This window comes from Balaenoptera physalus (assembly GCF_965194825.1).
Source record: "Balaenoptera physalus genome assembly, chromosome: 7".
NCBI lineage: Eukaryota > Metazoa > Chordata > Mammalia > Artiodactyla > Balaenopteridae > Balaenoptera > Balaenoptera physalus.
Window position 1 is genome coordinate 9,283,645 of NC_138886.1, and position 22,390 is coordinate 9,306,034.

The 22,390-nt window shown below is 48.2% G+C and overlaps 1 protein-coding gene across 4 annotated transcripts in view; it reads right to left on the reverse strand.

The window, feature by feature from the left end:
* Positions 1-22,390, reverse strand: part of MVB12B (multivesicular body subunit 12B) — a 185,669-nt gene that overhangs the window by 97,129 nt on the left and 66,150 nt on the right. For all 4 annotated transcript variants that reach the window (XM_082467829.1, XM_082467827.1, XM_082467826.1 and 1 more), the window contains 3 exons: positions 18,445-18,541; positions 12,157-12,286; positions 9,319-9,441 (listed from right to left, as the gene is read on the reverse strand). In XM_082467829.1, the coding sequence (XP_082323955.1) occupies positions 9,319-9,441; positions 12,157-12,286; positions 18,445-18,541 (350 nt within the window). The remainder of the gene's footprint in view (positions 1-9,318; positions 9,442-12,156; positions 12,287-18,444; positions 18,542-22,390) is intronic.

Here is a 22,390-nt window from a genome sequence, read left to right on the forward strand (position 1 = left end):
AAAATGAGGACACGATTATTCACCTTACTGCATGGTTGTAAAGATTAAAATGATATACATGAAGTGTTTACACAATGCCTGGCACAAGACGCTCAAAAAATTGTAGCTGAAATAATAATGATGATGGTGATGATTGTATTTATTCTGATAATTATTAATATTATTATTCAACTGGAAACAAAACATCTGCTGCTCAAGAAGGAAGTTCAAGTTGAATGCTACCCTACCCACAGGCAAAAGTCCCACCTAAATAAATCCAAAAGGCCTTTGAAAAGTTACTGCAAGCAAAGGATTCTATTAAATATCCAAATTAATAACGGAAACCCTGCCTTGAAACAGAACAGCATGGGCGGGGGGCAGGGGGAGCGGTGTGCACACAGAGGTGGTAAAATACCAGGAAATTTCACTTAACACTCATTTTTACTTTGTTTGGAGGCTAGATTTACACTGAGAGATCCAGGTGAAATATTCCATAGAGCCACCTGCAAACAGACTATCAGCTTCCACTCTGATAAAAGGTAAAATATCCTCCTCTAAATGGTCTGGTTCACAAAACCGACCCTGAAGTGAACTGATAAATCTGTTCTGACACATGGAAAACTATTTTCATAATCCTGAAAAAGGCCTTTCTCCAACCCCCCGAGCTCAAACCCACTGTGCAAAGAGCCCTCGCACATTTGAGAACCAGGCATAGGAGGGAGTCATTTCACATTTATAAAGCTGCTCTCTGGGACAACAACAAGCCCGCATAACCATCATAACCACCAAGAAAAACAAGACACTCACAGTCACAAAAATTACAAAGATAACACATTTACAAGCAGCATATACCTTGTCAGAAATCTGATGCGCGAGACCGAAAGCAGGGAAGGCCAGCTCCGAGGTGGGAGCCGTACTGACTGCTACCTAATTGTTCATTAAATAGAAGCTCTGACTTCCCAAGAAGCCATGTTAAAAATTAATATCAAAAATAATATCGCTCAGCCTAAACTCACCATTCATATCTAACAATACCAAACTGCATTCTAATGAAATTTCACCTTCAAAATAACTCTGACACCAAAACTAAGTTTGATACCGTTACAAAAGCAGTGCGGGCTTTGTGGCCCACGCATTTTAAAGATATTCAAATAACCTTGCTCTGTAGGTCTCTCTCACACCACTCTCATGATCACCAGAATAAATCAAACTGCTCGCAATCTTGTGTAATCGCGGGCTTGGAAGCCGGTCGAGGGGACCCTCTGGTGTATGGCCCCCACAGGTTCTCCTCAGGCAGCAACCACAACTCAAGCGGACTGGCCCCCCAGCTCCCGCCCGCACGGCAGGCTCCGGGAAGTCCTTCTCTCCAGCGCCGGTCGGGAGCCTGGAGAAGCTGCGCGTGAAGAGGGTTGGGACACCTGGGGCTGCACCCAACCACCGCTCCGCTCCCCAGCGAAATGCTTCACACCAGCGAGCCTGTGACCACGAGCATCAGGGCACAGGGACAGTCTGCAAGCCAGGGGAAGCTCATCCGTTTGGGTTCAAATCCCAGCTCTGACACTTAGTAGCTGTGTGACCTTGGGAAAGGAATTTAAACTTCCTTGATTTCAGTTTCCTCACCTTGAAAAGGAGGAAAAAATAGTATCCGACTCACAGATCTGTTATGAGGATTAAATGAGCTTTTCTTTGTAAAGTACTTGAATAGCGCCTGACACCCAGTAAATAAGTCTCGTCTGGTTGGTTGGTTGCATGGATGGATAGATGGAAGGAGAGATGTATCAATATACGACACTTGGTCCTATGTGTCTAAATCAGCTCACTTTATGCATTCAATTCATATTTTCTGAGTGCCGCCACGTGCCAGGCACCTGGAGTTCAAAGGTCCCTACCACTTTGGAGCCACACATTTTTCACTGAATACTTACTGTATCAAATGAGATGATGCAGCTCAAAGTACCCGGTAAATTTTGATACACAGTGATGCAACATTATCATCATTATTTTTGTGACTAGCCTTTTCTGAGGCTTTAAAGGAGAAAAAGGAAACATGAGAACGCCTGTCATCAGTAAGCCAGCAAATCTATTCATAAGACCAAACATAAATAAACTCGGCAATGACAGGGAAACGTGAAATGCCAGACTGTACGGTGCAGGCAACCGGAGGAGAGGAAGGCGGAAAGCGACGTGGCCAGGCTTTCCAGAAGAGGTGAGGGCGAGGCGAGGGCTGGAGGGTGGACAGGACCCGTCCTCGGCACTCTGGAGCCCAGCCTGCGTCTTTCAGGGGGGCAGGGGCTCACAGCAACGGCCCGAGCAGAGATGGATCTGGGATGAGGACAGGGTGCCCAGGCGCCGAGAGGAGACTGGCCTGATTCGAGCGAGATGATATGGGAGGCGTGTCAGGCAATAGGAAGCCAGCGAAGGCTCCGGACAGGTAAAAGAGCACGTGCATGCTTGAGAACCCCAACAGGATGGCAGGCAACCCAGGACTTTAAAGTTCCAGACAAAGAATGTAAGCGTGGGCTATTTAAATGAAATAATACCGAGCCCCAGGAGCCTCTAATCTAAGTTTGATTTCGTGTTCTGGTCCCGCCCCTCCAGCAGGTTCTTCTTTGGGACACCCCTGGTGGCTGGTGCTTTCAGTTGGAGCGCGTGGAGGGTACCACGAGCGGAGTGAGGATGATTCCCGCGCTCCCTGTGCCGGAACAGCAAAGCTGTGTTACCGTCTCCATCTTCAAAGGAGGGTCATAGCAGGAAGGATACGAACACGTGTGTCCTATCTTCAGAGTTAAACAAAAATGTGAGTGGTGTTCGCATGAACAGAAAGTCAGTCTACTTTCTCCTAAGTAAAGCCAGACCCGCAGTTGTGCCTGGCCACGGCCTGCAGAGGGGCAAGGTCCTGCAGGCCCTCCCTGGGCTCACGTACCCCCAAACTGTCTCTTGCGACTGTGGAGCTCAAAATCCATGTCATAAATTGTTTACTATGGGGGGAAAAAAAAGAATCACTGGAATCACCCCTTGGGCTTGCCTTCTAATCTCACCTTGACGTGGGACACATTATAACCCTTCTCATAAATGATGAACTCTTATTAAACAACAGCTTTCAACTCTAAAATAAATTCCCTCCAATCCTCTGGGCCGAGCCTTCTCCTACTAAAACCTATAAAAGAGGAAAAACTGCTGGGCCTCCTCATAGGCAAATGCCCCCGCTCCAAGCCAGCCGCCCCTCCGGGAGGGGCAGACACCTCGGCAGGAAAGGGAGAACAGCCTCCCTGATCTGTGCAACTCCAGGCCTCCCGTTCAAGTCCTGCCACAACAGGGCGGGTGACAGATGTCGTCTGTGGTTCAAAGAGCATCTTATGACTGAACACTGACAGAAGGCAGCCCGAGCACTTCAGGCCGTCAGCTCAGATGACAGAACTGCAGCCGGTGAGCAAAGGCTCCGTCCCCACTGCCGGCTTATTCCGTGGGTGGATCAAGTGGCCCCGTGGATCCCACACCCGCGGGAAGGTGGGGTCGGGGGGCCAGGACGGAGCACGGCAGCCCACAGGCTCCTGACAACGGACGTGACAGGGATGAGCCCGGACATGCGTGGCCTGAATGCTAGATCACCGCGGAGGGATGTTTCCTCTCCTTTAGGAAGAGCTATTAACCTTTCAGATGACAGCCCCGGGACGGGAGTGACGAAACGATTTCTGAGGTCAGCAAGGATCTCTGTTCTCAGAACCTGACATCGACGTGCAAAAGTTGTGACTGAATCCTGGTGTCCCTGAGTGGAAGACTAAATGCACGTGACAGATCTTCTGCCATCAAAATGCCCCATTTCCCAGAGTATCTGTCACAGATTGATAACATCCACGCAAAAAGTTAAGTACAATTATGTCTGTCACTAAGAAACATACTTCGGAACCTGTGACTGACAACTTGCTGGAAGCTGACAAATCACCGGAAGATTCCTGAACAACTCAGAGCAGCGCCGCACGCCTTATAAGGGAAGCTCAGCCCCAGCGGACACGGGGAGAGGCTCCCGGGAGGCTGCGCCCTGTGTCTCTGGGAGGGAAGATGACATTTTCTCCTGGGGGGACAGTGTCGGTGAAGGGTCACCGGAGGAGCCCGTGGCCTGAGGTCTGGGGGGCAGAGTTCAGGACCCCAGGCCAGCGGGAAGGGCAGAGTGGCGCTGCCGGAGCCATGGGGCCCCCGCCCAGCCCTTGTCCGCAGAGCCGTGAAGTGCCCGGACATCCCAGCACTCCGGGGTGCAGACTACTGGCTTCAGCTGGACTCCGAGAGCGAGCTCCTGCCTGCCCACGCTGGGACGGGCCACGGGCCGCAGCGCCTGGGCCTCTGTGCCTCCGTCTCGGGAGGGCGCCACAGTGGCCACCCTGCAGGCCCTGAGCTCCATCCTGATACCGGCTCCAGTGCGCGGGAGGAGGCCCGGCTGCAGGTCGGAGGATGAGGAAACTCCGACAGTGGCGCGAGCAGACCTGGGTGACAGGTGCCCGCTGGAGCTCCCCAAGTCAGCCGGGGCAAGGTGTCTGCGGCCCTAACGTGCAGGTCTGCTAAGTCTGTATTTCTGAGGGTGGGGCTAGGGGATATGATGCATTTCAAGACCCACTGAAGGTCTGAAAACCCAAACACTGTTTGAATACTGCCAGCAACTGGGTGCACATGACCTCGCAAGCCGGCTTCTTCAATGCCATGGGTTTTTTTTTTTACCCTTGGGAAGTTCTCTTTATTAATTTTTTAAAACGTTAAGCCCAAACCTATCTCCTTATAACTTCATCCCACCTGATCTAATTTTGCCTTCAGGGGCTCCCAATGCCCCAGCTCTACCTGGAAGCACTTCTACTTTCCCTTCTACACGGTGACCATTTAGACATTTGAAGCCAGCTGCCTTGTCTTGACTCCAGTCAAAACTCAGCGATTCCTCACACTCAAGCTCAATGCTCGAGTCAGGTAACTTTGACAAGGTGGTGCGTGGCAGTGGACGTGACCCTCCTGATGTCCTGACAGGTGCAGGACACCGGGTCAGGGGGCGTGCCCCACTGTGCACGCCAGGCTGCACTCGAGGCACCCAAGCTCGTGCCCAGCCTGGCTACTTCACACGTACTGCTGCTAAGCCACATCTCCTCAATTTGGTGCCCGAGCAGTTGACTTTTTGAACCCTGGGGGGCCCTGTCCATTTTCGCCCATCACCTTTCATCCCCCGGTAGCGGCAGGGTGTTCTGGCTGTAGAGGCGATGTGGAGTATTGATTCTATCACTCAGCACATCAGCTCTCCCTAATGACTCTGTGTCATCTGCACATTTGATATGCATGCCTCTGACGTCTTTATCAAGCCACGGGTTCTGCTGTTCGGCAAGCCGGGGGGCAGCAGCCCCCCAGGGCCCCTCGTGGGAAGGCACAGAACCGTTCACTCAGCCACACTCTGGGGCTACTGGTACTCCATCAACCGCGAGCCCACCTGCCTCCCCGAGCTTTTCCGGACCTTGGTTCCAGCAGAAGCTGAACCTCCTCTTCCCCGCAGAATCATATGTGAGAGCCGGTGTGTGGGGGAGGAGCGGGGGCTGCTCTGGCTGAAGGGGGAAGGTGCTTCCTCTGTCTGCACGTGCCCCAAGGCAGCAGCAAAGAAGCAACCGGAAAAGCCCAAATCCAGGGACCCCAACGTTTGCTCACACACACCAGGCCGACTTGCAAAGCTGAGGCCAGCCCGGGAGAGAGGTGGGGACGTGGGATCACGACTGATGCCCAAGGCCAGGCCCACCCTGCTGATCAATGTGTGTGAAGCAGACGGCAGAGGACGGGGCAGCGCTGGGGCCCAGGGAGAAAACGGAGGCTCCAGGCTCCCGGAAGAAGTGGCATGCCCTTCTTCACGCGGGAAAAACTGTCAAGAAATGAGCGCAGAGATGTTGTGTATGTGTGATGAAGACTCGCTGGGTGAGGAAGAAGAGCTCTGCCAACACATCTTATCCTGCCTTTGGCCGTGAACTTCGACCACTGTGTCCCATTCGCCGGATACAGGCCAAGGGGACTGCCCATCCTGAAAGGACAATGCCACATCTGGCCCCGCGACTAGCATTCTCTGCAGTAACAGGGAGGAAAGAGGCAGGAGGTGCTCGTTCTGAGGGGCAGTCCCAGCCTCTGGAAAGGGAAGGCGGCTCTGCCAGGACCACGAGGGCCTCAGGTGATGACCCACCATCAGAAACTCCACCAGCTGCCCCTTTTGTCTGACATAAGCGGGGGATGACAGCTCTCCAAAAAATGGCAGGAAATTCTTTGATATACGAGTGACAACAAAAGAAATGTAGGCAGCGAACACGTTTTTAGCTTTTGAGACATAAGCTCCGGCTCAAGAAGGCAAGAAGGTCGGCTACTGGCCCTCCCTGACTCCCTTCCTTCTCCACGGGACTGGCTGGGAAAACGGCCCGCTGCCCGCGGGGGAACCGGCCTGCCTGTCCTCCAGGCTCCTCCAAATCTGGTCAGTAGAGGGCGCTGCGTCACCGCACTCTCTCTCCAGCCTGGGCTTTGCAACTTGATCCCTGTGTCCACACAAAGACCATAGCTGAGGTATTTCTTATGCTTGTGGTTTAATAGTACAGAAGAAAGCAGCAGCAAAAACAAACTTGCTATTTTATGATATGATATCACCTATGTAAAAAGTACACCGAAAAATGACTTGAAAGAAATATAGCCAAAGGTTATGAGCCTTTGCTCACTGGAGATGGAATTTGTTTTTTTCATTATTTTCTATATTCTGTCAGTTTTCTACAAGCTTGTATTCCTCTCATAATCAGAAAAACCTGAGGAGTCTTCAGGGACTCAGGAGCTGTCTGCGGGTGGGAGTGGAGAGGCTGCAGCCCAGGGTCTGAGGCTGTTGGAGAAGCATTTGTTGCAAAACTGAATATATGCCTGCACCTGGGCTGAGCTCTGGGCAATAAAAGGCACTAGACACAGTCCCTGCCTTTAAGGAGTTTACAACACGAGGGAAGGTATAACGGCTGAGAAGCGCTCTGAGGGGAGAGCCTGGCACAGGCACAGGGCACTCAGGGAAGGCTTCCTGGGAGAGGCGGCCTTTGCGCTGACATCTGAGGTAGGGGATGGGAGACACACCTGACGCACAGGTGTCCACATGAGCAAAGGCACAGAAGCACAAAACAGGAAGGAGAAAAGAGGCTATTGGTTCAAAGTTTGAGGCGTGGGGACGAGAGAGAGAAGACTAGTCCTGGGATCCAGACCTGTAGGCCTCCATCCTACAGGCCCACTGCGGACCCCCAGCGGAAACAAAAGCCTCATCCACAGCTCACCGCCAGAGAGAAAGCTGCTAGGTTCCTCTGCTGGACAGATTACAGGGATCCGAAGCCTCACGGAATAGCATACACATCATTTCATAAATCTTCAGTGGAAAATTTGAAAAGTCAGCATTTCATTTCTTATCAAAGATGCACAATAGGCGAACAATACGAAAACTGAAGAACATGAAAAAAAACCCTGATGAATTAGGGGGCTCATGTAGGTGTACAGGCCACCTGTAAATTACTGCACAGTGAGAGAGGAGAGCTTGGGACAGACAAGTGGTTTTCACTGAGAAGCATTAATGTAACATTCAGTTATCCTACTGCTTGCTGGCTGACTTAACTCAGTCAAATTAGAATACATTTTATATTGACTATTTTGACACTTGCTTTATTTGGCAAGTAAAACAAAACTGATCCAATTTCCTTGCAGCCAGTGTAAACCATAAACTGTACAACAAGAGGTTATAAAATACATAAGCCTCATAAGGCTTGTTCCCACGCACTCTCTCCAGTTCTGCGTGGCTCTCTGTGGCCTGTGTTCTCGGGTCCACTGGCTTCAGTTCCTAGAGCCCGTGCGCCCACGCTGACCGGCTAGCTTCTGGGGAGATCGTTCTTCCTGCCTTAACTGGAGAATCAGAGCTCTTCCTTTATCTCATAGAAAGTCAAAACCTGCCCTGAGGTGGTGCCTATTTCTAGGCCCTTCCAGACCATATGATGTCAACAGGGAGCAGCTGGAACCTCTCCAAGGTGATGGGCCTGAGCTGACCCTGAGCACACGTGACGGGAATCGCAGCCTTGACGGTGCCCTGGGCAGTGAGAAAGGAACTCCAAAGTGCTGAACTGAGCTGTGCGAGCCTTGTACTGCTAAACCAAAGACGCGCAACTCTGGGAAGCTCATCAGCTAGTCATATCTCTTCACACCAAAGTGAAACTGAAAACTGTCAATACTCCTCAAGTTTCAGGCGATGGCAGGGGTAGATACGATTAAGTACCGCTCTTGGTTTGTGAAACTGTCGACAGTGAGAAAGGCCAGACTGTCTTCTGGAGAACACCCCGAAGGTGTGAGCTGCCGGCTCACGACCACGCGTTCGTCCGAGGCAGCGGGAAGCCCAGCAGAGGAACAGGGCGCAGGGGACCGCCTGTACCACCCCCTCCCCTGACTCCCGGGGGCAGGGTGTGGACCGTGGGGCGTGGGGAGGGGGAAGCACCCAGTAATGGTTTTGTCCTGTTCCTGACCGATTTTGCTCATCTCGAACTGCCCACATGGAAGCTCTGAGATCCGTCCTCATTTATGTTACGTCCATCTCCAAATGGCACCACCTCACCACTTCTTACTGGTTTTATTTACTTTTGTAATTCCTTTCTCAAGCTTAGTCTATCATTGCTGTTTGTTCCCTGTCCTCAAATAATTTACTGCTAATGACGCAGAGGTTTTTGATCGGACAGAAGGTGTTGAGACCACTACTGCCTCTGCTCCAACGGAAATCAGGTAAAATCAGGTGCAGAGACCAGTCTGCTCACCCAAGTTTCTTTGTGGAAACAACTATTAAAACTAACAGCCCCTGAAAAACTTCTCACTATTCTCTCCTACCCAAAGTACCTATCTCTTAGTTTGTAGCTCTTTGGGAACAGGAACAATGGGGAAATGAACAATATTACTTACCAACCCTCCTGGAGTTGAAAGAGTTGCTGGCCGAGGCAGAGAAGGGATTCCACCTTTGACGGCCAGCACTCCCAGCAGCGTGGCTACAAGTCATGTGTCTGTGTGCGACTATGAGCTCTTTAGAACAACAAGCCCATTTTAAGTTGCATATTCTGCCATTTTAGAAGCCTGCAGAATAGGTACAATAGAATACAGAATGGCTTTTACGTTCGTGTAATGCAAAGATTTCTAACTGGCTTTGTAAAATCTCCTCTAAAGGTATATCGCTTCTGCAATGTTTCCGCAGATACCAAACGGAGGGGTTCTAAGATGTTACGCAGTGGGACCCAAGACCACATGACTCTGTGACATGCATAACAGAACAAGATGCCACTGACGGGGCCTCACCTGGGAAGGTTGGGGGCTGGGGTGGAAGCAGCTGATGACTGGGAAGGCGTCGTGGGTTGAGATGAGTCGTGATTTCTTGGTACTCTGCCCATTCGATACCAGATCCCCATGCTGTTCAACTCCCTTTAGGAGAAAAGAGAAATCTTCATGGCACCGTTTAACATAAAATCACCTGAGCTACAAAGCAAACCAACTCATTTAAGAGAATCGTAGCCTCAGACGCCAGGGAATCGATGCTCGCCCATGAAGGTGGGTTACGTCACCTCCCTTTGTACTCTGGGCTTCACAGTTCAAAGCCTAACGTGATGGCAACTGTCCCAACTCAGCAGGCCCGTCTGACATGGCCATCTTCTTCCCCCACCCCTGGGCCTCCTGCCTTCCTACTAATAGGCTATCAACATTTTCCTTGGTTCTTGGTCTGCAAAATTCTTTGTATTCTGCCATTTCATTGTGGGTGTTTGTGCGATCATCCGCTTCAAGTTCTTTGTGTGGTTAGGGTGAGACAGATAGGGCACTGGGCTGACACGTGTGCCTGGTGTTTAACTATGGGGAGAACTAGCCCCACCCAGCTCCATGCCTGGCCTCCCCCCCACCTCCAGGATAAAGCTCCTCACTGCCTGGTGTCACCTGTAGTCAGCCTCATTCTCAGGGTCAGTCTGGGAGACATCTTCACAGAGCCCGAGGCATGTGCCCCATGAACCACCACAACTAAGGGTGGTGACAACAGGGCCCGACGGATGCCACGTCAGGGTTCCTGTTACTTGATCTGCACACACTCCCGCAGCCCGGCCCCATGCCCCACGGTCACAAGTGTTTATGAGACAGGCATACTCGCAGGAACTGTAACAGGATTATTTTAGCCACATCAACGTCCAACTGCTCAGCTGCCCCACAGAACTACACATTGGGATGTAGAGGAAGATAATCTCTCCAAAAAAATGAGAACAGATTTGTTCAGAGGATTCTTCTAGTAGCCTCTCAGTACACTGCAGAACTATTCTGAACCACAGCCGTGTCTTATCAGATGGTTGACTCCAATCAGCTGCACTGATTTTGCCACCTCCCGGTATCAGGCCACAGTCAGGCCTTGGAGGACCTGTTCCCAGTCTGACAACCCCAGACCTTTGCAAAGTAACCTGTGGAACTGTGCCCATTTTTAAGAAGAAGTGACAGAGTTCTGAACACTGAATTCTCTTTCCTTAAAAATAACACTGGAATTGTCTTCCTCTGGAAAAGAATTTTTGCCCCAAGATGAAACAAAAATATACTTTATTTAGCAATCTTTTCAAAATGATATAAAAAAGGATTCTAGTTTTGATTACCAAGACATATATGGTAAGAATCTATTCTTTAGAATTGTTTAAATTGGTTAAAAATTGAATCTTTTAAAGTAGCATAGTGTGTAATTTTAAAGAACTGAATACACATAGCAACTGAATATACATAATACATGTAGTAATTATTAAATTGTTGGTTTCTACTATTTGTATGTAAATGGCTGTTTCTAAGATACCTGAAGTATGGTTATTTTCTTACCTATTTTCTACTTCCATAATCCTGTTTCCATAATGACTTTAAACCATGTTGCAAAACAGGATTTTTGAGTGTGTAGAAAGGGTATGATCATAGAGTCCTTTTTTAAAATAATTAATTAATTAATTAATTAATTTATGGCTGCGTTGGGTCTTTGTTGCTGCGCACGGGCTTTCTCTAGTTGCGGCGAGCGGGGGCTACTCTTCGTTGCTGTGCACGGGCTTCTCATTGAGGTGGCTTCTCTTGCTGCAAAGCATGGGTTCTAGGTGCCCGGGCTTCAGCAGCTGTGGCTCAGAGGCTCTACAGCACAGGTTCAGTAGCTGTGGCACACGAGCTTAGTTGCTCCATGGCATGTGGGATCTTCCTGGACCAGGGCTTGAACCCTTGTCCCCTGCATTGGCAGGCGGATTCTTAACCACTGCGCCACCAGGGAAGCCTGAGTCCTTCTTAAGGACCACAAAATCTTGAGACAGAGAATCAGATTCCATAGCTGAAGAGTCCAAACAAGCTATCGTGCACCAAGATGAAAATAACCTCTGTGACACCCACTCCCCATGTGCTTCAAGCAAAACCGCAGCTCTATCTCTCTCTCTATCACCCAGTCCGTGAGCAGCCTTCAAGGAAAGTCCGTGGCTTTTCGAGTAAAGAGGAGGGTCTGGGCTCAAATGAGCAAGATCCAGGAGGCCGACCTCGAAAGCCAAGTAGGAGAACGCATCCATGATGTAGGGACCCACAGGGATAAGCAAGAAGATTGCAAAGCCAGCCAGGCAGAGGCACATGGCCAAGAGGCCGAAAACCCTCTACCACACTATTAATTCGAGAGACCCGAATTTCAGTTGACTGAGTACAATGGGTGAACATCTATTATCTTTTGGACGTCCAGCATCCCTTCATCCCTCTTCTGACTCTTTACCTTCCCTCCGTATTCGGGGAGCAGCCACCCCTCATTCCCAGTGCCTGAGTTCCAAAGGAGCTGACCCCACTTTCAGCTCAGGCTTGGTCAATCAGAGACTGACATTTTCCAGGCAGCAGTGACGGGCTCAGGGTGCACATGACCCCAGTGAGATCAATCAAGACCAAGGCGAATGAATTCTAGAACTTCTGAATACTGGTCAGGAGCGTGGTGTCCTGAACCAGCGGCCTCCCAGGTAGGAAGGGCAGCAAGGAGAGCTAAGGCCAGAGGCTGATGAGAGGCAGATGGCTGAGCCCACGGGTCACACAGAAGGTCTCAGGACCCGGTCCCCAGGGGTGACCTGAGCACTTGCGGCAGACAGCAGAGATGAGACTGGGGTTGCTGACACTTACCCAATGAACGTGTACTGAGGAGGGGCCTGCTTGGTCCGGCCCATGATCCGAATGTCACAAATGGCAGCTTCGGTTGAATCCCGTGGGATGAATTTAATGCACAGCCTCTTCTTCCTAAAAGCCACTTCCTCTGAAGGAAAGGACAAGAAAAGGGGTGAGTCTTCCAGAGGTGCCCACATCTCCGTTTTCAACACCATGTCTCCTGTCACGTTCCCTTCCCGGCGGTGGAAGTGACCAGCCATCCAAGTCGCCCGAAAGAAGGGCTGGGCGCAGGGCTGCAGAGGACAGGCCCAGTCACCCTGCTCTGCATTCGGGGCCTGACCCCCGACACCCCCTGCCGAGAAGGGGCCCACAGGGCACACACACCTCTGCAAGGAGCATCCTGGAATAAACCCGCGACTACAACCCGCTCGCTGCTCCAGCCGTCAGATACAAACACACGGACACCCTGAGTGTCAACACATTTCACTACATGGTCTTTTTTCTTTTTCACTTAAAAAAAAATTTTATTTATTTATTTATATTTTAAATTTTTACTTTTTGGCCATGCCACACGGCATGCGGGATCTTAGTTCCCCGAACCAGGGATCTAACCCGCGTCCCTTGCAGTTGGAAGCGCAGAGTCTCAACCGCTGGATCACCAGGGAAGTCCTTTTTCACTTTTTATTACAGAAAATTTCAAACATTCCCCCAAACAGAGAGAACAGTAAGATGAATCCACATGTTCCCATCATCCGGTTTTAACACTGTCAACAATGGGCGAGTTGGTTTCATCTCCTTCCCCTGCCCCCTTCAGCTTTGCTGGAGATTTAGAATGACTCCCCAACACCATGTCACGTCACCCACCAATATCTCAGTAGGCATCCATGGCAGGCTGTTTTTTTTTTCTTTTTTTTACCATGACCATTATCGTTCCTAACAAAATGAACAATGATTCCTTAATATCATCCGAGAGTCTATACTCAAGTTTTCTCCATTATCTCAAAAGTGTCATTTAACTGTTGGTTTGTCTGCACCAAGACCCAAACACTGTCTGTGCACTGCATTTGGTTGTTAGGTCTCTTGTTCTGTGGCAACCTCTCCACCTTCCCTTTATCTTCAGGGCATTGATAGTATGGAGAACTCAGGTCACCCCCTGTACTTCCTGTAAACCGGCAGAGTGAAAGGCTCGATTCGATTCCGATTAGGCAGGAGCACTTCACAGGTGATGCAACGTACATCCGATGGTGTCACACATGTGGCCTGGAGCTCAGCTGGGCCGCCCTCGGTAGGTTCCACTGCTGTTGGTACCTCAGTTATAAAGTCCCCAACAACCATGTTCATGAGGTTTTCTCATCCCCTGATGACTGTTGCCTAGATTCATAATCTCATTAAAGTCGTCAACATAGTGATTTTCTGTCATTCCTTCTGCATTTATTAGCTGGAATTTTTCTATATAAAAAACATCTTATTTTTCAACTACCTGGTCTCCCTGAAACATGCTTTGTTATAGGAAAGGAGAGATAAATATGTGATTCTTTTCTCTTATTTATCAAGTCTTAGAGTGATGAGTTGGTACCCCAGCAACTGCCAGAGGTGAACAACCACCCACGTGTTTTTTGTTTGTTCATTTGTGGTTTTTAAACATGACTTTCAATCAATTGCAGCCATTCAGTACATGAGTCGGATAGATCTGGGTTGAAATTCCAACTCCACCATTACCCAGCGCCATAATCTTAGGCAAGTGACTTATCGGTAAAAGGGAGTTAATGAAACCTGAGGCCATAGGGACACTGGGTGGATGAAATGCGATGACACATATGCTTCCCTTAGCCCAGTGCCCAGCACACAGTAAGTGCTCAGTAAAGAACGGCCATGGATGTTCTTACCGTATTATTGTAAGGAAGCCTCTGGCACACAATTCGTGTCAGTGTTTGGCATTGATTTTCAAGACCTTTCAGTTCTGTGGCAGGAAATAAGCACATTTAAATCAGGGAGCAGGATAAAGAGGGAAGTGCAGTCCTGCTGCTGGTCTTGATTTTACCAAGGGGAGATTAGAATCAGGTGCTGATATTTTGGGGGAACCAGATGGAAACTCAGAAACTTTGTGGGTTCTTTTCCTAGTGAGGAAACTGAGGGCTAGGTCAGATCTACCAGCTATGAGTAATAATACTGGATACTGAATCCAGACCCCAAATATTGTATCCAAGAAGGCAGGGGTGGTAACTGGGGGTAAACAGCAACCCTGCAGCTTCAAAAACTATGAGCTGACAAGATCAGACCTTTGAAAGCGTGAAGGAGGAGAGACCTTTCCTCAAAGTAAAATAAGATGCAGGTATTTTGTGTACTTGCTTTGCCAGCTGCTCTTTGCTCCATTCTTCCATCTACAGCAAACTCGGGGTAAGAGATGGAGCCACTAATTACACATGCTTAAACAGGCCTGATTTTAAGCAAACATAGAGTCCACAGAAATGTGTTCAGTCATGCTAATGAACACAGAGAAAGGACACAGCACTTTACTAAAACAAACAGTCTTCCAGTTTTTAAGTGCTATACAGATTGCAACAAACTGTATTTTAAATTAACTACAGGAGTCTCATCTTTCTGTCTGATTTTATAAAATCAGGACCCTAAATGTTCTCAAACATCACAGAGCTGACCACAGGTTCATCTGGTCAGCTTGAGCTCACCTGTCCCTGGGTAAAGGCTCCAGGAATGACCGCATGACCCTAAATGAATAGGCGACCCTAAACTCACCCTTCCTTGTGTGATAAGACATTTGTTGGAGGTGCCAGGGCCCGACCTCAGAATGTCCATGGGGCAGCAACCAATGCACCCCCAGTCACGGTGGGGGGACTTCCCAGGATCACTGGGGCCCCACGGCAGCTAGACCAGGACTCGGCCCTGGGCCTCCTCGCTCAACTGGTTCAACAAATTGAGAGGGAAACACAGAATGAGAACTCCCTTGGCTCTATAGTATATCAATATAAAGACATTTTAAGCCACTTAGTTGTCAAAAACGAACGACAATGCAAATTTTAAAACTAAGAAAAACACAGGGGAAAAGTAGGAAATTAATACAAAAAGTCTACAAGGCAATTTTAGTTCTTAAAGAGACCATTCATATAAGAATAAGCAAAAGTAGCAAGCAAACACTTGTGAAAATATTCAGTTTTGCTAATAAATAGTAAGTGAAAATTAAATAAAATTAGATAGTAAAACTAAATAAAAAATGTAAAGCCTATGCTGGCAGGCCGGTGGAAAGCAGGTACAAGCCGGTATCATTAGTGGCAACATGAACTGGTATTTCTGGGAGTTAATTTGGCAACAGAGGATAATAAAGCTTATCTGTATTGAGCCCATCCTCTGATCAAGGCACTGTGTATGGCAGGTACCTTAGGTGATTCAAAGATGAATTAAACACGGATCTTGCCCTCGAAGAAAGTAAGTGGCAAAGACATGAAGAAAACAGGCAAATATCCCCCCCATCTGAGGAAACTGAGGCCCAGGGGGCTGAAGTCATTTGCCCAGGGTCCCTCATTTGTAAGTGGCAGAGCCAGACTCAATGTTCGGAGAGTTTGACTCCAGAGCCCGAGTTCTTCCCATTATGCCTGGCGCAGTCTGTCCTAACAGAGGTAAAGATGGGAACTCAGAAGCAGAATCAACCACTCCCTTTGGCTTCCCACCACTGTTACTGGCATTTGCTTCCTCTCCGCCCTCCCGTCAACACCTGTGTGCTGTGCCAGGCAGGTGAAAAGCAGTAAAGAAGGCAGACGGGGACCCTGACCTCCGAATGATTATAGCCACCTGCTAGACTAAGCTCCTTGTGGGTTCTTTTCCTAGGCTCATCTTTATATCCCAACGCCTGCAGTGCCCACAGTAGACACACATCCATTGTAGCTGACTGTGGAGAGGAGAGAGAGCTTGCTTCAGACTCACATCTAGGGATCAGAGGCTGTTTCACGCTGTCTTGAGCTCACCCTTGAAAGACATGGGGTGTGGATATTCAGAGTTGAGGGAAGGGGCATTCAGGCAGGGAAAACAACAGTGCAAATACATGGAGTCAGAAAAGAAAGGAGCATGAAGAGGGCACAGCAAGTGGCTCGGTCTGGATAAAGCATGGGGTGCTTGAAGGTAAGAAGTACGTTGCAGAGCAGGGGTCCCGAACTCCCGGGCCACAGACCGGTACCGGCCCTCAGCCTGTTAGGAACCAGGCCGCACAGCAGGAGGTGAGCGGCGGGCGAGCAAAGCTTCGTCTGCCGCTGCCCATCGCTTGCATTACCGCCTGAACCATCCTCCCCTCCCCCCGACAAAAACTGTCCTCCACGAAACCAGTCCCTGGTGCCAAAAAGCTTGGGGACCTCTATTGTAGAGGAAGGTTGGGAGCAGGCCGTAGAGGACATATGACCCAGAAGCCTCAAGTACTTGTAAACATATCACAAGGAAATCATTCAAAATCTATACGTGTTCAAACTGATCTACAGGTTCAACACCATTCCTATCAAAATCCCAGCTGGCTTCTTTGCAGAAACTGACTAATGTTAGAAGTCATATGGAAATCTGAGGGACCCAGAATAGCCAGAATCATCCTGACAAAGAAGAACGAAGTTGGAGGACTCACACCACTTGGTTTCAATACCTGCTACAAAGCTCCAGTAACCAAGACTGTGTGGTTCCGGCATAAGGAGAGACATATATAGATCAACGGAACAGAACTCGGAGACCAGAAACAAACCTTCACGTTTACAGTCAATTGGTATTCAACAAGGATGCTGAGACAATTCAATGGGGGAAAGAACAGTCTTTTCAACAAATGGTGCTGGAACAACTGGATACTCACATGCAAAAGAACACATTTGTTTAAATCAACTATACTTCAATAAAAAATTGATTGTGGTAAGGGTTGCACAGCTCTGCGAAAAACCGTTGGATTGTAACTTTAAATGGGTAAATTGTATGGTATGTGAATTATACCTCAAGAAAGCTGTTATCCCAAAACTCCAATACATAAACATATAAAATCTATCGGTACAAGGTGCTTAAACACATGCTTTTACAGAGTGGCACTATGGTTAAAAGTGTGGGGAGTCACGCTTGTGTGTGTAATCTAGTCATTCCCCCACTTCTAGATGTGTAACCTTGGATAAGCTCTTTAATACCTAAGTTGTTACTGTGCCTCATTTTTCTCATATGTGAAATGGGCATAATAATACCCATCTCCAAATAGGGGTCTTCCGAAGATTAAATGAGATCAGGTATGTAGAGCATTTAGCATACAGTAAAGACATACTAAATACCAACTATCACAATTATTAGCTAATACATGTCAGTAACAAACAAAAGCAGCCCAATGTCCAAAAGTGAGGAGCGTATTAAGAAAAGTAGGCTACACAATGGAATCCACTTGTTTCATTAAAATAACAGCTATGTGGGGTCTGTGTAAATATGGAAAGTCTGGTCCATAAGAAATGCTTGCAAGAAAACAGCAAAAAAAAAAAAAAAAGTAGGTCCAAAATGGGGCTAACTATGGAAAAATAAAGTTATGTGTGACAAAAAGTGAAATGCAGGGTTTCATAAATGGATCATGTGTCATAAAGAAAGGATTCTCTGTATTTGTTTTTTATTTACTGCATCACTGTTGTGGATATCCTAACACTGGTCATTAGTAATTTAAAATAAAACAAGTTATAGCACATCAAAATGAGGAGGCTCAACTACCCAGAGGTTTGCAGCTCTATTTAATAACTGGCGTGCACGACAAGAACCCCGAAGTGCCCCAGGATCCTGAAGAAGCTTCCGACGTGTCAGCCACTCACTTCCGCTCTGTGTTGCTCAGAGATCAGAGTCTTCCCTCAATTTCGAATCCTGAGGACTCTAAGTTGCAGTCTTTCTGGTTCTGACTTTTCTTGTGCGCTCCAAGAGCCAAAAATGGGGATATTATTGCACTTGTGGTCCCTGCATGCTTTTGGTTTTTTCCTTTTGCTTCTGGGTCTCATGCCAAGCTTGGCTTCAGCAGCACCGGAGAACGGGCTAAGGACAAACTATAACCGGCTTCGCTGTCCCCTTCCTGAGTGAGCCGATTCAGCAGGGAGCACCGTTCTGCTCATTTACATGCCGCTACCCAGAACACTGAAAACTCCTTGGAGAACCAAGTCAGGCATATGTCAAAAGCAGCAGAGTTTATTTGGGGCACGCAGTAAGGCCTCCTAAAATGTTTCCGAAGAAAAATGCACATAAAAATGTCTAAAAATATAATACCTGGAGGAAGAAAATTCTCATCGTGACAAGAAGTAGTAAGGGGTGACTCACGTGTGTCCACCGTCTCCTGAATCGGGATGAAGCCGACAGGCAGAGTGTCCTTGATGTCGATGAGCTTCATGTCCACTAACACGTTCCCTAAATGGCTCTTGGGAAGAAAGAAAAGAGATACAGATGATTAATCTGAACACGCCTGTGGTGGGTTTGCCATTTTGGCTTCAAAATGCATATTTAACACAAGACTCGTGCAGCTTTACGACAGCAGGTTAATTAGAGTAGGTGTCATTTAATGTTCCCCAGCAGTTACACAGGGACTCTGGTGGCCCCCGGGGAGGAGTTTCATCTGCAGAACCTCAAAGCCACTCACTCAGATGTGGCCTTGGTTAGCAAGATGAGCAACCCAGGAGATGCTTGAGACATAACCCAGCAGAGGGCAGCTGTGCACACACATCGCGGGACCACGCGGCCACTCAGCCCTGAGCATCAGCTGTTGGGGCAGCAGGTTTAGAAAGAGCACGTTCCTGGGGTGGTCGCTGCACCGGGAGAGCTGCATCTCAGCCTGACAGAGAACCAATCACACTCCTAAGTGATCGCCAGTCTGCATACTGACACACATTTCGGTGGCTAGACACACTCTGTAAAACCCCACGAATCATAAACTAATACACAGTGAAAAGCCCTGCTGCCTAATACTACACATCTTCTAAAATGACATGCACAAGGGCCTCTTATAGCTGCTACTTAGTGGTAGTGCACGGGGTCCACAGTGCGCAGTTTCCGTAACCAGTGCAAAAATATCTTCGAAGACAGCACGCCATCCTGTAATTGCAAGAGAGAATTCTCTGCAAACGTACTGGCACTCGCAGCCCACATTTCAAGCTGGAAACAAGCTCTAAAGCGATCTACCCTACAACTTAGATATGTGGGCCCACCTCGGAGATTTCATTAAATTCTTCAGTTAAAAAAAGAATGATGCCTTCTGATCCCAAATCTCTGCTGTTAGGATACTAGCAATGCACTTGGAATGCTCACCTTCCAGAAGCGCCTCATCCCCACAAGTCCCCATGAGCACACCCTCAGTTTACCTGTTCTGCATTCCTGGACGACCCCACCACCTTGCCCTGCACAGCAACTCCTCAGGCGTCGTTCCCGTCCTGCTCAGAGAAGGGCGTGCCCCTCTGTCTCTGTGCCCCACCCAGTCCTGCGCAGTGCCAACACCATCCCTGAAAGCCAGTCAGGGAATTCCTATCATCTAAACTCTACGCTATGTTCTCTCCCGGCCCTCTCAATTTTCCTTCGTATCAATTTATAATGACATATTTGTGAGGTTTTTATTTAATATCTGCTTCCCCACTAGAGTTTGAGAGCCATGAGGACCAAAACTATCTCTGCTACTACTATATATCCAAGCCTAGCATAGATCTGGGCACACAGTAGGTGCTCAATAATTATCTGCTGAATAAATTAATGTTTTTTGGTACATTTTTAACTGGGCGGGCCACTCAGAATCAGAAATCAAATTGGATTTGCTTGGATGATGAATCTAAACAGTATCAATAGATATATTAAAAGTATATTTAATAAACGTATTATAAACCAAAAGTACACAAATGAAATAAATTCTTGAAATTTAGCCATGAAGGTCAAAATGTCAAGTGTAAACTATGACCAGTGTTTATTCCGCACTGTGGTCACAAAACCGTTTCTCTAGAAATATGGTATTTGCTGAGGATTTAATATTATTACATTTCAGGTAGCTGGGTCTCAGGAAAACAATGCACAGACCAGCGCAGCAAGTGGAAAGCGGAGCCCTCACCAATGTGGAATAAATCTCTGACTGTGGAGGAAGGGTTTGAACCACTAACCCAACTCGCAAACATCAGCTGCTTTCAGAGTCACCTGATCTAATCTATCATAATTCTTTTTCATGGCAGTTGCTTGTCCATGTCATCACTGTTTTCTGCATTGAGAAATTAACAACTGGGTATGTTTTCCTGCCCCACAGACGGATGGGTGTTCATCAACATCCTTCTCAAACGTCTTCTACTTGACAAGTTGGGTTTTACAGAAGTCAACTGCAAACCACTTAGCGACCTCACCCTCCACACTCCACAAATGTCCCTGATCATAAAACCAGAACATCAGTGGTGCAGCCATTAAAAAAAAGCATGAAAAAACCCCTCCTGTGCATATGGAACGGGAGCCTGCACTGTCAGAGCTTCCCGCAGCCCAAGTGTGGTCCCTCCGTGCAGGGGCTGCCACTGCACCGGGTTTAATACAATACGTCTGCGACACCATTAATTTTGCGTGTTCCTCTCCCCTCCCCCATCCCGTGCTCTCTTTCATTTCCTCCTCATAAATATGAAGAACGTATTCCCAATCCTTGTTGAGCAAATGATTCATGCCAAAAGCCCAATATGCACTGACTCAGGGTATTTATATTGTCTCTGGTAGCCAGTATTTGCTAGTATACTGTAATTATTTTTGACAACCTTGCATTTAAGGTAGCCACAGATAACCAACTTAATATTCAAATGTTCATAAATTCTTCTGTTTAATATCCTCCCTACCTAATCTATGTACATTATTATTACAGGTAATGCAGAAAGTACAGGGCATGAAAAGTGCAATTAATCTCAATCCTTCCCCAGGAAGCAATGTCACTCCAAAGCCAGGTTTCTGTATTAATAGCATTATTGGGGGGAAGGAATTTAGGTTCCAAAGGAGTCTCCCCAAACTCCTACACAGGGAGTCTCAAGTCACCTAATTAAGAATCTGTCCAGTCTTGAGATTCCACATCCCTCCTTTGCAGTTGTAAAAAATTATGTCATGCAAAGTCTTGGCTCTGACAGCAGGGCCGGGACAGACTGGCTGTAACATTAAAATATGCCTTATTCCTGCTCTAATCCTGGGCTGGCAAGTGGGCCTCTGCCACCCCTTGAGTTGTATCCCTCTGGATCTCACTACAGGACCCATTCATTCTTTTTCTGAAAATAAAATGCACCTAATTTCCTTACTGCCTCAAAAGAGGGGTTAGAGGATTCTCCCACTGCCCTTGTCCTCATCTTACATCCCCTCATCACACCCACCTCCCCACGTCTGCCCAGCCCTCATGGAGCAAGACACGCATAGTAGGCACTCAAGGAACATCTCCTGAACGTTCGACAAATGTTGACTAAATCGGTGTATTTTCTATCATCCACTTACCCGTGACACCTAAAATTAACAAGCCCCAGTGACTTCTCTCCGTCATTTTGAGACTTGTCATTGTCCCCACTCCAAGGGATCAGGGGCTCTTCTGGCCTAGAGTACCGACACCCCACAGCCTTCAAGGAAATGCAACAAAAACAGCAATCAAAAGTGACCAATGAGGGCTTCCCTGGTGGTGCAGTGGTTGAGAATCTGCCTGCCAATACAGGGGACACGGGTTCGAGCCCTGGTCTGGGAAGATCCCACATGCCGCGGAGCAACTGGGCCCGTGAGCCACAACTACTGAGCCTGCGCGTCTGGAGCCTGTGCTCCGCAACAAGAGAGGCCGCGATAGTGAGAGGCCCGCGCATCGCGATGAAGAGTGGCCCCTGCTTGCTGCAACTAGAGAAAGCCCTCGCACAGAAACGAAGACCCAACACAGCTAAAAATAAATAATAAATAAATAATAAATAAATTTTAAAAATGACCAATGAGATCGTAGCTGTCCTCTGCGGCCACAGTCTCCTCTTCAGTAGGAGAGGCTGAGGCTGAGTGGAGACCAGGAGTGAACACATGAAACCACCAGGCAGAGTAAGGGTGTGAACGAGATGCTCAACCCTCAGGAGTTGGTCCTCACAGCCCCGAGCGGCAGTGAACACACGGACCTTCTGCAGAAAGGGTAGCCAGTGGGCAGAAAAGAGGTGACAAAAGCTAAGAATACGACTAGTTTCAAAAAAGGTTTAGGTGTAAGCTCCAGGGACAAAGGGGACAAGAGTGAACTGTACGTGGATGTGGACGCAGGAGGGAA